General features: G+C 36.8%; 1 protein-coding gene and 1 long non-coding RNA gene across 4 annotated transcripts in view; one reads left to right on the top strand and one right to left on the bottom strand.

The window, feature by feature from the left end:
* The window catches only part of RCOR3 (REST corepressor 3), a 34,584-nt gene extending 29,927 nt beyond the window's left edge, over positions 1-4,657 (bottom strand). For 2 of the 3 annotated variants that reach the window (XM_026695802.2, XM_026695803.2), the window contains exons 1-2: positions 4,393-4,657; positions 3,378-3,434 (exon numbers count right to left, since the gene is read on the bottom strand). In XM_026695802.2, the coding sequence (XP_026551587.1) occupies positions 3,378-3,434; positions 4,393-4,561 (226 nt within the window). In that variant the 5' untranslated portion in view covers positions 4,562-4,657. Of the gene's footprint in view, positions 1-3,377; positions 3,435-3,952; positions 4,159-4,392 lie in introns of those variants that run through there. The other variant, XM_087932978.1, reaches the window with a different exon arrangement.
* A 114-nt stretch (positions 4,658-4,771) lies between these two features.
* LOC148127597 (uncharacterized) lies at positions 4,772-8,479 on the top strand. Its single transcript, XR_015743540.1, has 2 exons — positions 4,772-5,482; positions 8,399-8,479. It is a non-coding gene; the product is annotated as an uncharacterized LOC148127597 (long non-coding RNA).
* The last annotated feature ends 5,185 nt before the right edge of the window (positions 8,480-13,664 follow it).

Genomic DNA, 13,664 nt, shown 5'->3' with positions numbered 1-13,664 from the left:
CGCAGGCGCACCTTGCATTTTGGGTATGCATGTGCATGCTTTGGGCACTCAGTACCCAAAAGATTCATCATCACTGACCTAGCCTTAGCTTCCTTGCAAGCCTTCTTAGTGAAGGCTTTTATAAGTCACCAAAGAAAATACTTCTATTTCCCATTTTTTAACGAAAGGTCAGTTTAATTCTATATATTTTTCCACTCAGGTAATTTGATTTGTTCTTAATTGCTGATAGATTTCTTTTTGCATTTTGCTTGTGTCCCCAGGTCAGATTTTGAATTCTTTCTTTTGACAAAGTTGAAGTAGTGTATGTCTGTCTTGACATAAAATTTGCTAGGCAATATCGAACTTACAACAGACACAACATCTCAATTCTCTTTATGACATGTTGGACATTTTAAAATGGAGAGCGAAAGAAGTTCTTTTTCCTTCTCTTCCGTTATATCTCCAGTTGACATGAAAGCATTTACTAAATTCTCTCCTTAACATGGCGTGGTGCCAGACCTTATGGGGAAAGTAAGAATGGTAGGTTTAGTCTTTTATTGAAATTTGCTCTGATTCTGCACATATATTTTCCATAAGCACATTCAAAGGGCGTTTGATTATCAACTGGTACTTGGTCTCCTTTTTGACATGGCTTCAGTGCTCTTCCTGAACAGTACTACACTCATGTTCAAGAGCAGCACAAACAAAAGTTGACAGACACTGGAGAAGTTTTACCATAAAGCACCACAGAGAACCTCTCTTTCTTGCTTATCTTGCATCATTCTGCACCTTTTCTGCTTCCACTGCTGATCAGCTGCTAGTTATACTCATCCAAGCCTTGAAGCTGGGTTCTGTCCTCCCCACCCAAGGATGCAGAGAAGGACCCAATTTGATAGCCACTTTCCTGCTGCCTGATGTAGAATAGCTCTGAAATCACACCAAAAGCTAGAGAGAGAAGGCATATACTCGATACCACCCTAAGTGCCCAATAGATGCCATGCTGATGACTATCGTTTGATAGTCCTACCAAAAGAATTTAGTTGATGGAACAGATCAGATTTTACCCCACAGCAAAATTGCCACAGTTTGTTGTCTGCTTAAAGAGGAAATATTATTTTGTCAAGGAACAGCTGAGGGCAACTTAACTATCTCATGTATGGGTCAAGATGAACACAATGTCATGAGAAGAAAAAAAAGATTGCCAATGAAGTGCAAATGAAGAAAATATCTTTAGGTAACATGTCATCCAACACAAACAGGGTGATTTCATATATGAAAATGTTTAGACTTTGGTACTTCGAATTCCCTACTGAACAGAAAAAATGAAAAATATATTATAAAATATTATAAGAGCTGTGGTAGTGCAGTTATTAGAATGCAGTATTGCAGGCTGACTCTGCTCACTGCCAGGAGTTCAATGCTGAAGAGAGTGGGTAACATGAAGACAGATTGTTGGGGGCAACATGCTGACTCTGTAAGCTGCTTAGAGAGGGCTGTAAAGCCCTATGAAGCTGTATATAAGTCTAAGTGCTATTGTTACTGCTATTCAATTGATACTTTTCTACTAAGAAAAGTAAACAAGGTGAAAGTAAAATTTAAATAGTGGGGAGAATTCAATTAAAGAAAACAACTAGGAAAAATATATGAAAACCAAATCCATAGGTTTAATCTACTGAGCAAAAAAATGAAAGTAAACTTAAAAGAGGTTACATGAGAAATCAAGACAATTCTTATAATCTGGTACACTATAGGCACCAAATACTAATGGCAACCCATCCTTAAGATGTTCTATAAATCTTTAATAACATTGCTTAAGAAGCACTGTAGTATGGGTGGGTAGCTCAAAATGTTAATCCTAGCCGTGGGTATGTGAAAGATTGAGAGGAAATTTGGATGTGATAGTATAGACCACTTATACCACATTTTACATGATAGATCAATGATAAATTCCAGATATATTTCTCTCATGTATTTTAAAACGACAAACATGATAATTCTGGAACTTAAGTTGGTCAGAATGAAAAAGCTATGAGATAGGTTGCTGTCATCTACTGCTATTTCTTATAAATACCCACTTCTGCAAAATTATTAATCAAAGTTAGGTAATTATGAGATGGTGTTCCACATTTTAGCCCTCAGCAACCTATCTGATAGATTATGCTTCTCTTATAGTTGTATCACTGATTGAGATCAAATGGATGAATTGTAAACAAATGACAATCCTAAATTATGTACAATCATACTAAATACTGGGATCTTTATCATCATAGAGGAACAGTAACACCTATGAAGTGGAAAATAGGTTGTAAAAAAGGTGTGACTTTTGTTAAATGTCTACATGAAATGTCAAAGAAACTTTTGTGGACAAGAAGAAATGCAACAAACCAAGAATGGACAATACTTCAACTGCAAATTCTTCTTTTACGAGCATTTAGGGTATTGTTTAATTTATATTAAATATGCAAAAATCAAGAATCCACCCACAAATTCTGTCAACCACTGACAATATTTTAATAGTATATATGACAGGTACAACAAAACTAAATCCAAAGCTTTTTATTGTTGAAACCAGTTTTCTAGCTATAAAATTAAACATTTATAATTGATAAGATTTTAATAGCAACAATAAAATATTTCTAAAAAAGAGAATCAATTTGCTTCTTCTTTAAAACAAAAGATTCAGAAACATCTTAGAGTGAAATAATAAGTTTCAATAGAAGGGCACCATTATTAGCAGCAGTAATCAACTGACATAGATTGTCCAGGTCTACAGAAGAGTTTCCTTGTAGATCTGGCTAGAAATAAGACTGTTTGGATAATAATGATGACTTGCTAATATAGTACATGCAAATTAAGACTGAGATAAATCAGTATGAAGAAGTGCAAGTTTGTCTATTCTATCACATGGTGAACAGAAGTATTACTTGTTATATTGAAACCTTCATTACTCCTCACTTTTAAATATTGGAAAATCAAGGAAGCATAGTCTTTCAATATTCTTGGAATAAAATACTCTTTTCATACTACTGTAGACGCAAGATAGATAAGTTTTTGAAAATTTAAAACCCTTCCTTTCTTACTTAGAAGACAAGAGCTACCTTCTCCAAACACAAGGCCTGCTTATTTCAACTTCCAAACATTAAAAGCTGGCTCTGCAAACCTTCAGTGACCAGAAACAAGCTGCACAAAGCCTTGGGGGAGGGGTGCCAAAGAAAATCCTACACCTTTAACCTTCACAAAAGCAACTCTCCTCCTTTCACTCTCACATAATATTCAACAGAATGCATTCAATTACATTCTCATTATAATGAACACATGCAATAAACTCCCATTTTTGAAAACAGCATAGAGATATCAAGTTACAAATATATTTTAAATATACATATACAAATATTTACCAGGATCAAAGTCAGGGATGCGAGCTTGATAGTCTGCTCCGACCCTCATTCCTACATCTGCAATGGAAGAAAAAATAAATGCATCTCTTAGAGGGGCGGAAGAGAAAGGACGCCTTTCTCTTCAATGATTGAAGTATAGTCATTACAAATTAAAATGTGGAGATTGTGATCTAGAAGCATCACAGACAATGCAATAGACAATTACCAATAAGCACAAGCCTTGCTGCTTTGATAGCCTCAAAGCCTTGAACAAGTAGGGAGAGACAGACAGACAGAAAGAAGAAAAAAAGAGATAACTCCCCCCACCACATATACACCGGAAAAAGAAATGCCTACTTCCCTTTAACATTCCAGGTGGGGATTAATTTCCAGAAAGGCAACAATTGTGCTAAATTAAATTTAGTGAGAAACAGAAACGGACCCTTTACTTTATTGTGCTGATACAGCACAACGTTGCGTGGGTGTATGTCTCGAGTGCGTTTCTAGCAGAGAAAAACAAGACAGAAAGGGCTGCACGTAGCTAGACCTGCGTGCACCACTCTTCATGGCAATCTTTTCATAGTCCAGACACCCACCACGTACTCGTTGGCAAGGTTATATGCCACTAAACGTGTACAGTTGTACACACACGTAAAATGCCGTGCAGTACCGCGCCTGAAGTGCGGTTGCAATACACGTGTGCCCATTGTGAAAATGCACACCCACTCTCCACGGGATAGATGATGGACAGACGGACAAGCCGGCACACATACAGCGCGGCCGCGCGAAATCGAGGACGCGCGCGTGTACACGTGCGCGCCCCCCATACTCGCGTTATCCGCACCCTGTGTAGACCCTATCGCGAGCGCACCTCACAGTTTTGCACGCGCGCGCGCGTGCACATATACCCCAGTACAGAGAGACCTATAGAAGCTCAGTGCAGTTGCCACCAGCCAGACAGTACACAGGGGCGACGGGACTAGGCCCAAATCTACCCGCTCGGGAGAAAAAGGGTGGGGGAAGATAAAGCCCGCACCGTGCTCGTCGCCGCTGTCACCGCCGCCGCCACCGCCGCTTTCCGGCTCGAAAAAGTTCCCGTTGGAACCGGGGCTGCTGCCGCCACCGCCGTTCTTGGTGCCGTTGGGGGCCGCCCTGCTCTTGGCGCCCACCAGGAGCTCGGCTCCTTTCTCCATCATGCCCGGCATGACGGCTACCCAAGAGAGGGGCGACCGGCGGTGGCAGCCACTGCCGAAGGGGGAAAAGTTAATATGGAACCGCCATGTTGGTGCCCCCCCCCCCCCGCGGCTCGGGCCGCCGCGGCGCCGGCGCCTCCTTCCTTCTCTCCCCCCCTTTACTCGTCTCCTCCGCCCACGGATTTGGGATCCCTCCGCGGCAGCCCAGCCGGATCTAGCCTCACACGTTGGGAACGTTCGGCGAAGGCGGCAGCGCTTTGCTGCTCGTCTTCTGCCGCGCGGAGTTGGCAGGCCCGGTTCCTCCGCACTTATCGGAAACCGAGCGCCGAGGCTGCTTTCTTTCAGCTCGGCGGGACCCCTCGCGTGGACCCGCCCGTGCGCACGTTGGTTTCTCTCGTATCGAAGGATTTGCTCCCGGGTTAAACTGAGCTTGCACTGCCGCTTTGAGCGTGCTTTTGGCGAGCGAGGATTGATGTTCTTTGGCCTCTCTCGTTCCGGCGATTCTTTCATTACTTGAAAATTGGTCAGCCTGTATTTTTATGCTTCATTGTTTTAAATTATTAGGCATGAACTTGATACGATTGGGATTATTGCCACGAAGAAAAAGGGAAGAGGAGGATTGAAACCTTCCTTTCAGATTCCCGGGAGTGGTGAAAAGAGTGGGGGGCGGAAACATTGGGGGGGGGAATCCTCTCCATGGGGTTACAGGGAAATAGTTACAATCCGCCATTAAAAAAAAACCCTGGAGTTTTTGAAGATATGCTTAAGCATGTATCCTTTGGGCTGAGTACCTATAATTTCAACATTGCTGAATGATAGGCACGTATGAAATGAATCCATTGGGATGGGATCCAACTGCTGTTCAGGGTAGGAACTCAAAAGTACCCACCTGCTTGAACTCAGCCCCATAAGGGGAACACACCACTTTTCTTGGTAAGTAGTTCTGCTGCCAAACATTTTTCCACTGATTTAGGAACAGATTTTATTCCTAACATTCCATATGTCACAACTGAAACCATTTTTCTGTATCTGGCACTTGGTGTTTTGTCTGACCAGTTAACAACTCCTGGCTGATCTTGTTCAGGCTTTGAAACTAAGCGGAATTGGGCCCATGTACACTACCTGTCTAGAAGATCTCCAAAGAAATGGCAAAAGTAGTCTGGGAAGACAAAACAAAATATTCTAGATGAAACTTGTGACTTTCTCTGAATTCCCCAGAAAGCCATATGAAGTTTTTTTTTTCTGGGGTTTAGGCCATTAAAGCCTGGTTCTTTCAGCTGCTTGGACTAAAATGAAAGAATGGATGTTGTCTTGGAGTTACAGAAGGGAAGAAGGGAATGGTTTGATATTTGTGTGGCATGGATATCTAAAATACCTTAAAACTAAGGTGAATGTAGATTTTAAGATTCATTTTGTTAGGTGTACCACGCTGACAATACGAAACAGATATAAACCTAGGCTGTGCCTTGGTGGATCTCAGCACAGGAAGCATTTTATAGAATAGAAATGATTACTAGACATAAATGGTTGACTTGCTTTGATACATTAGAATTTTGTTAAGGAGAATGTAAAATAAAAATGAGAGCTGGCAGTAGAAGTATATTCATGTTACTGGTAATTATTAGAAAGATTTAAACTAGATAAAATAAGTTGGTTTTGAACAATGTAAGACAAAATTTGAAATGGAATTGTATACAAATGAAGATTTTATTGCTAAAATGTATCAATTTTTTTTGAAATATGAAACGAGGAAGAAGTGAAAATGTATGGTAAAATGGGCTAAAACTTTGGTTACAATACACATATGGATCAGTAGGAGAATATATACCGTATTTCCCCATGTATAAGCCACCCCTTTTTTCCAAAATTTTCAAGCCCAAAAAGTAGGGGGGTGGCATATACAAAGCAGGTACACTTTTTATACGTGAAAAATGCATAAAATAATAAAGTAGGAATAAACTGGTTTTCCAGCAGTATGCTATACTTTTTTGTAAAAATTGTACGTGATGATACGATTACGAGTGCGAGTACGCAATAGAAATGCATACGCTAGGCATCGGCCTGAATGCTTCGTTCCTACTCTCGTTCCGATGCGTAGATTGCTAGCGTCGCCCGCACCGCTTTCGGCGTCATGACCGAAGTGGTAGATCTAGACGTCGAATTTTGTTTCTTTGTAAATTTTCTTTCTTCATAACTTGTTTCTCTAATAAAATATTTTTTTCAAAACTTCACAGTCCAAAAATTGGGGGGGTGGCTTATGCAAAGGGGGTGCTTATACATGGGGAAATACGGTATATGGTTGAAAGGATTGAAATTTATACTACGTTATGGTCTTAAAGAAAAGTTTTATAAAATGTATTATTGGTACATATATCTTGGAACAACCATCCAGAAAGTATAAATGTTCTTCAAACTTTCGCTGGAACTGTAAACCAACAAGAGGGGACATTTTATCATGGTTTTGGTGAACCTGTAAAATGTTGGAATCAATTACATATAATAATACAAAAGATTCTAAAGACTCAAGCGTTTAAAACCTGAGACTTTGATTTTGGGATTGTTTTTTAAGCAGCTGGAAAACATTTATCTTCATGTATGACAACTGCAATGAGACTATGTAATGCACAAAAGTGGAAAAAATAAACTTTACCCATAATGGAGGAATCAATACTAAAGATGGAACTTGCCAAGATGGACAAATGGTTTTAATTAGAGATAAAATATTATTTAGGTTTAATAATGATTGGAAACCCCTTATTATTTTTTAAATATCTATTTTAAATTTCACAGTCAAATATCGGAAAAGGGAAAGGGAACAGCAAAACAAAGTAACCAAAAATATATCAAATTTATAACAAAGATGATTTCTGAGTTTCTTTTAGTCCAGAAATAACAATACAACAACTTGTCTAGCTTTATGCAAACAATGCTAATCTTTAAAACAAAATACTAATAATTAATCTAAAATAACAATATTCATAAAATATTCTCTTAATTTTAATTTTAACATATAGTAAGTCAAATGTAAATAACCTTATGTTTAAAAAGCTACAATATTTCTCTAGTTCAATCTAATCCTCAAACCCTGAAATCAAAACCTGATTTTTCTCCTTGTCTTGTAAGCAATCTAATAGGGGTCTCCAGGTCACAAGAATAGCAATAGCACTTAGACTTATATACCACTTTATAGTGCTTTACAGCCCTCTCTTAGCAGTTCACAGAGTCAGCATATTGCACCCAACAATCTGGGTCCTCATTTTACCCATCTCAGAAGGATGGAAGGCTGAGTCAACCTTTAGTCTGGTGGGATTCGATCTGCCGAATTGCAGGCAGCTGGCTGTCAGAAGTAGTAGCTTGCAGTACTGCACTCTATGCGCCACCAAGGCTCTTAAGAAGAAATATAGTCAAGTTATGATCTCTAAGCAATAGTCAATTTCATCATTGGACTAGCTCCATTAATTTCAGAACCCATTCTACCATTGTCGATATATATTTCTCTTTCCATCTTTGGGCATATAGCAACCTTGCTGCTGATATATAAAAACAAAGCGCTGGATTTTCTTTCCAACATATATTTACAATTGCTGTAAAAAAATTGGAAATAATTTCTTTATAATCAATAATAATTTATATTGATTTTTCTTTGATTTTTGCAATTTTATCTTTCCTCTTTTTCCCACTTTTTTATTATTCTAAAATACTAATTTTATTGTAGTGTTGTGGTTTACTTTGTTGTAATGTGATTGTTCTGGTCTGTTAACTGCACTTGTTTATTGTTACCAGTGTGAAATTCTGAGTTGGTTATTGCTCATTTAAACTTTATGAATAATTCCTAATCTTATTTTACAGAAGCGGGCATGCAAACTGCTCAAAGGCGGTGATGATTGGACCAACATATAAGCCCAATAAATAACTATTGTTGTAAAGAAAACTTCAGATTTCTGGCAATTCAATCAATAGAAATTAAACTAACTTGAGAATATGCTTCTTTTTTTTCTAATGTTGGGATTTTATTTGTGATACTCCCTTCATCTGTTGGCTATTGTATCGCAGAGTTAAAAATGCATAGGTTGCAATCATTACACATAGTTTACAAACCCATTTTTATCTTTGCTGTTTTATTTACTATTCCACCTGGTCTGAATCCTTAAAATGTTATCCCAGATCTAGACAAAGTCTTTGAGATAATATCTGACTAATGCAAAATAAAATATAATTACAAATACTTGAAGAATACACTTATATTAAAGTATATCAGAATTTTGTGGTGAGGAAGTGTAACTTTCTGTCAATTTGAACCCTGTAGATCTTCAGAAATAAACCAACCATTATGTTAGAAAGAATCCTTCACAGAGGAAGGGTGGATGAAATTAATGATGAAGAACTTTGTAATCAGAGATTATTAATTATAAATATATTTAGAAGGCTACTGACCTGACAACAAGCAAGCAAGAGTTCTACATAATATGTTTTGGAATAAATCTACAATTTAGGAATTAAAATTGAGGAGCAATGCAAACTTTAAATTAGCATTTTTAATCTGCAACACCCCATCTCTGTTAAATATAAATGTTTTCCACCATAAGGAAACAAAATTGCATCATACTTCAATCATTTATTGCTCAATACTAAGTTAATTAAAGTTGTTGATGTTAAAAAGGAGAAATTAATTTTTATTTAATTTTTTAAAAAGCATTTTTATTTTTTAATATTCTTTAAAAAAAACAAGTTAAGCCCACCTGGATAACAAACTTGCTCATTAGTCCAGTCCATTTAGTTTCTATTTACTAGGAACTGAACTGACCATAAAAATTGCTCTCCCAAAAAAACCAAGAATGAATGCTGCTGTATCTTTTGTGTTTCCTAAAATTATTGCAAAAATTGTTTTAAGTTTTTAAAATGCAATGCTTTTAGGAAAGACCAAAAGAGGATTGCAGTTTTAAAAGTTCTTTTTTGCTGCATTTACGATTATTTTAAAAATCTCAACAGAAAGTTGCTCCTTTGAACTATAATTCTTTATATAATCCTATAATAATTTATTCAGTGATCAGAGATTGTAATGGAACGTGTGGATGACCTTGGGGAATGAGGAAAAGAGAAGCAGTCTAGGAAACAAAAGAGACAAAAGAGGCAGGAACCCCTAGTGGCTTAAAAATTAGAGAAAGTAACTTAGGAAGGCTCTGTCCTAATGGATCAAGCAGTTAAATCTGGTGGCAGGAAGTTTGTCCTTTCAGATTTGCAAAATTCTATTAATGTAGTCTTAAGGTAAATGCAGTTGTTTTTTTTTGCTACTTTCAGAGAATTTTAAAACTACTCATCTCACCAGTAAGATGTTGTGATTCTACTTCTTTGGGCCATTCTTCTATCAACACTATTTTTGAGAATTATCTATAACATCAGGACCATTATCACGGTCCTGATCAGTCATGTCAGTTACACAATTCCGATACCTTCCAGCTTCTCAAGAAGCACATTCATCATTGTGTCATCAAAAATCTACAAAATGTTCTCTGACAGTCATCACTGGAAGGACATTTTCCCTAGTTTCTCTGGTTACAACATGTATCATTTTCCATATGACTGCTGTCAGATTTGTGATCCTGAAGGTCAGAGTAGAATCTTGTTGACTTCAGGTTTGTCACAAACTTCTGTTTAATTTTTGTTGGTAGAAACTCCATGGTTTTACTTTGAATTTTTCCAAAATCAGTGTTAGGTGTAGATTTTAGCAGAGATGGTATTTCTAAATGTACTCCTAGAACAACCGAGCCATCAACAGCATACTTTGAAGGATGTTGTGAACATATATTTTACTATCCCATCCAATTTACAATATTCTAAGTGCCCCACCAACCTTTTTTGTTACCTATCAAAGACCACTGATGTCTTTGACTTTTTCCTGCTTTTATACCCTCCCATCAATCTCCATTATTTCTGCCCAGAACAACCATGTCTGTATCTGGAAGTAAAAAGTGCTGCTTCACATCTGTCTACGAAACACTCATGTCTCTATTTAGATATAAATCACCAAAAACTAGCTATTCGTACAAGAAATGGATCATGCACAAACCATTTTGCACAACTTAAACATTCGGCATACACTACCTATCTGTTTTGTCAGCAGCAGCCTAACTTGGGAATTTCACACTAATTTTATTGGATGCAAATTTCTATTTTTATTGTCCTGGGGAACATGAAGTTTTTCATTTGTGAAAATGAAAATGAACCCATGCAGTATAGCAAAGTCCTCCATTTCATTGGATCTAAGGATTTAAGGAATTAAACTTAGCAGTAGTTATTCCTTGTGTCTACCGTGTTCTATTCTGTCTACACTTATAACTTATTTTAATATATGCTGATTAGTGTACATTCAAAGTGACAATAAAGTTAGTCTCTAATTACATTTGAAGACCAGATATAGATTCTGTATTCACTGTATCTGCATTCTAACTGAACATCAAGTACAGTATTTTGTCATCATTTGTACCTTCACTGGGGTTTGAAAGCTCACCAAGAAAGCACAAGTCTATGTATCTCAGGACATCTTGCTCAGATACAGAAAGATACTTTTGTTTCTTTTTCTGAATGATGCCTCGAAGGTGATTTCCAATCCCACTCATGATCAATGTTCTCTATCAACAACAGTGGTTTAGTTAAAGCAACGTTTCAGTGAAGAAGATAACCTCTTAAGAACCCAACTCATCCCTACTGTTTCCTCTGCCTTTGACAGCTGCTCATCAGTTGTCTCAAATAGATTTTGGGCAAGCAAGAGAAAGCTCCTTGAGAAGCTGGGGTTCACTGGTCCAGGCCCCTGACAATCCTGTAGACACACTACTTGCTGCTTTCTATTATTCCCTTTGCTCTTTTGTCTCACCTTGTTATATTTTTGTGCCCTTTTCCCTCCAGCAAAAGCAAATTACTATTTCTTGCTGGAAGAAATAGAGCATACAGAATACAAATACTGTAACAGATGCAGCTCTCTGTATTCTAGATCATAATAACTCTTCTTCCACAGTCTGATTTTCATATGCTGGCATTCTTAGCATCACTTCAGGAGCTTGGCATAGATCTTAGCCACACACAATGTTAAAAGGAGGATTTGTTGCTACACTTCCTAACAGCAAAGCAGCAGGAAATAGCAGAGAAAAAGGCAAAAGCAGGAATAGAAGATTTTCAGATGAGAACTTAAACTGGGCAAGGCGAATTCCAAGTCAAGCAGTCCAAAGCAAAACTGAAGATTTGCATTGTCAAGACAAGGAAGAGATAAAGTCTCAGTCAATTAGCCAGCCAGGATCATAAATAACTGGATTCTGGGCAAGAATCACAGAACACGAAGCCAGATGCTCAAGGTTCTTCTAACAAGGGAACACTGTTACTCTGAAGTTTAAATTCTCTCCCGGCTAAACATCAAGCCACCAGAAAGTACTGCATTCAAATTACTAGTTTCTCCTTAATTTGTGCTATGAAAACATGATACACTGAACAGGCTCTGATATGACAAAAGTTTGCAGAATTTTCTAATCTTTGAAATGCATGATAAAAGTATAACATGATTGAAGCAGTGAGGTGCAAGAGTGGATGTCTCAAAACTCCTCCCCTATAAACCTGCTGGGTCTTCATTCCCTGGGGGTAGCTGCTTCACAGTTCCTGCTGCTGTCACATGTCTTCAAGGAGGGAACTCATCTAGTATCCACCACCAAACTTCAGTGTGTGACAGAGCAAAGTGATAATGTGACCTCTTAACTATGTAGAATAAATACATGGTCTACTGGATTCAGACATTCCTTCCTAATCTCACAAGAAATAAACAAAATACAACTTTATTTCAAAAAATGCAAAATGTATTCTTTTTCACTTTAATTTTTTTTTTGAAAACAATTTTATTGGTTTTTAAAGACAAACAAAACAAACAAAACATAAAAACATCCAGCTTTCTTTCATAAACATACAAGCAGTGTGTCGGTTGGTTTACCAGTTTTTGTGCATTCATTTCGTAGTCTCAATTACAGTTACATTACATAATAACTCATATTATCAATCAGAAATTAAATACCCTGGTATCACTATTAAACAATCATTTGACTATAATTTTATTCATTCATACTTTGCGAGATAACTATAATTTACTTAATTTATTTTATAACAAATCATATAATACCAAATCTATCCTAAAAACATTATTATAGATATGATATATATATAAAAGAAATATATCTTTATATATTCATTATTTCCTAGAATTCTAAATATTCTATTATTGTATTTTATTATCTAACCATTGATAGAAAAGGTCCCAAATTTTATAAAATTGTTTATCCTCTTGTTCTCTAATTTCAAATGTCAATCTACTCATTTCAGCACATTCCAATATTTTCTTAATAATTTCTTCCTGTGTTGGTATTTTCTCATTTTTCCAGTTTTTAGCAAATACAATCCTAGCCGCTGTTAATACATTTGCAATCAGGTATTTCAAATCTTTCCTATATGTATCAGGTAAGATTCCCAATAAAAAGATCTCTGGTTTCAAGTCTATGTGTTTCTTTGTCATTTTTTCCAACCACATGCGAATTTTAATCCAATTTTTTCTAGCGTCCTCACAAGTCCACCACATATGGTAATATGAGCCGGGTATCTGATGACATTTCCAGCATTTTTCGGATTTGTTCTTGAACATTCTTGCTATTCTTGTCAGGGGAAAGTGCTACCTGTAAAACATCTTATACAAATTTTCTTTATATGCTGTTGACATTGTCATTTTATAATTTTGAGACCACAATTTTTGCCATTTCTCTAAATCAATCCCATATCCAAAATTCTTCCCCCAAGCAATCATAGTTTCTTTAACTTGTTCTTCCTCTAGCTTAATTTTCCATAAATAACCATATAATTTTTAATCACCTTTTCATCAGTACCTGTCAAAATCTTATCTAAATCAGTCAATTTATCATAGAATCCTTCTGTTTTAAAATCTTCATCATACCTTGAATGTATTTGTGCATATGAAAACCAATTCATCTTTATACCTTGTTCCTCTAAATTTTGCATCGATTTAAATTCACCCTTTTCATCCAATATTTCCCCATATCTGTTTGTTCCTTCTTATAAATTATAGGATAGG

Source organism: Pseudonaja textilis, chromosome 1 (genome assembly GCF_049901715.1).
Source record: "Pseudonaja textilis isolate UNSWEBS1 chromosome 1, rPseTex1.2, whole genome shotgun sequence".
NCBI lineage: Eukaryota > Metazoa > Chordata > Lepidosauria > Squamata > Elapidae > Pseudonaja > Pseudonaja textilis.
Note: the sequence above shows the minus strand (reverse complement) of the source record. Positions and strands in the feature narration are given on the sequence as shown.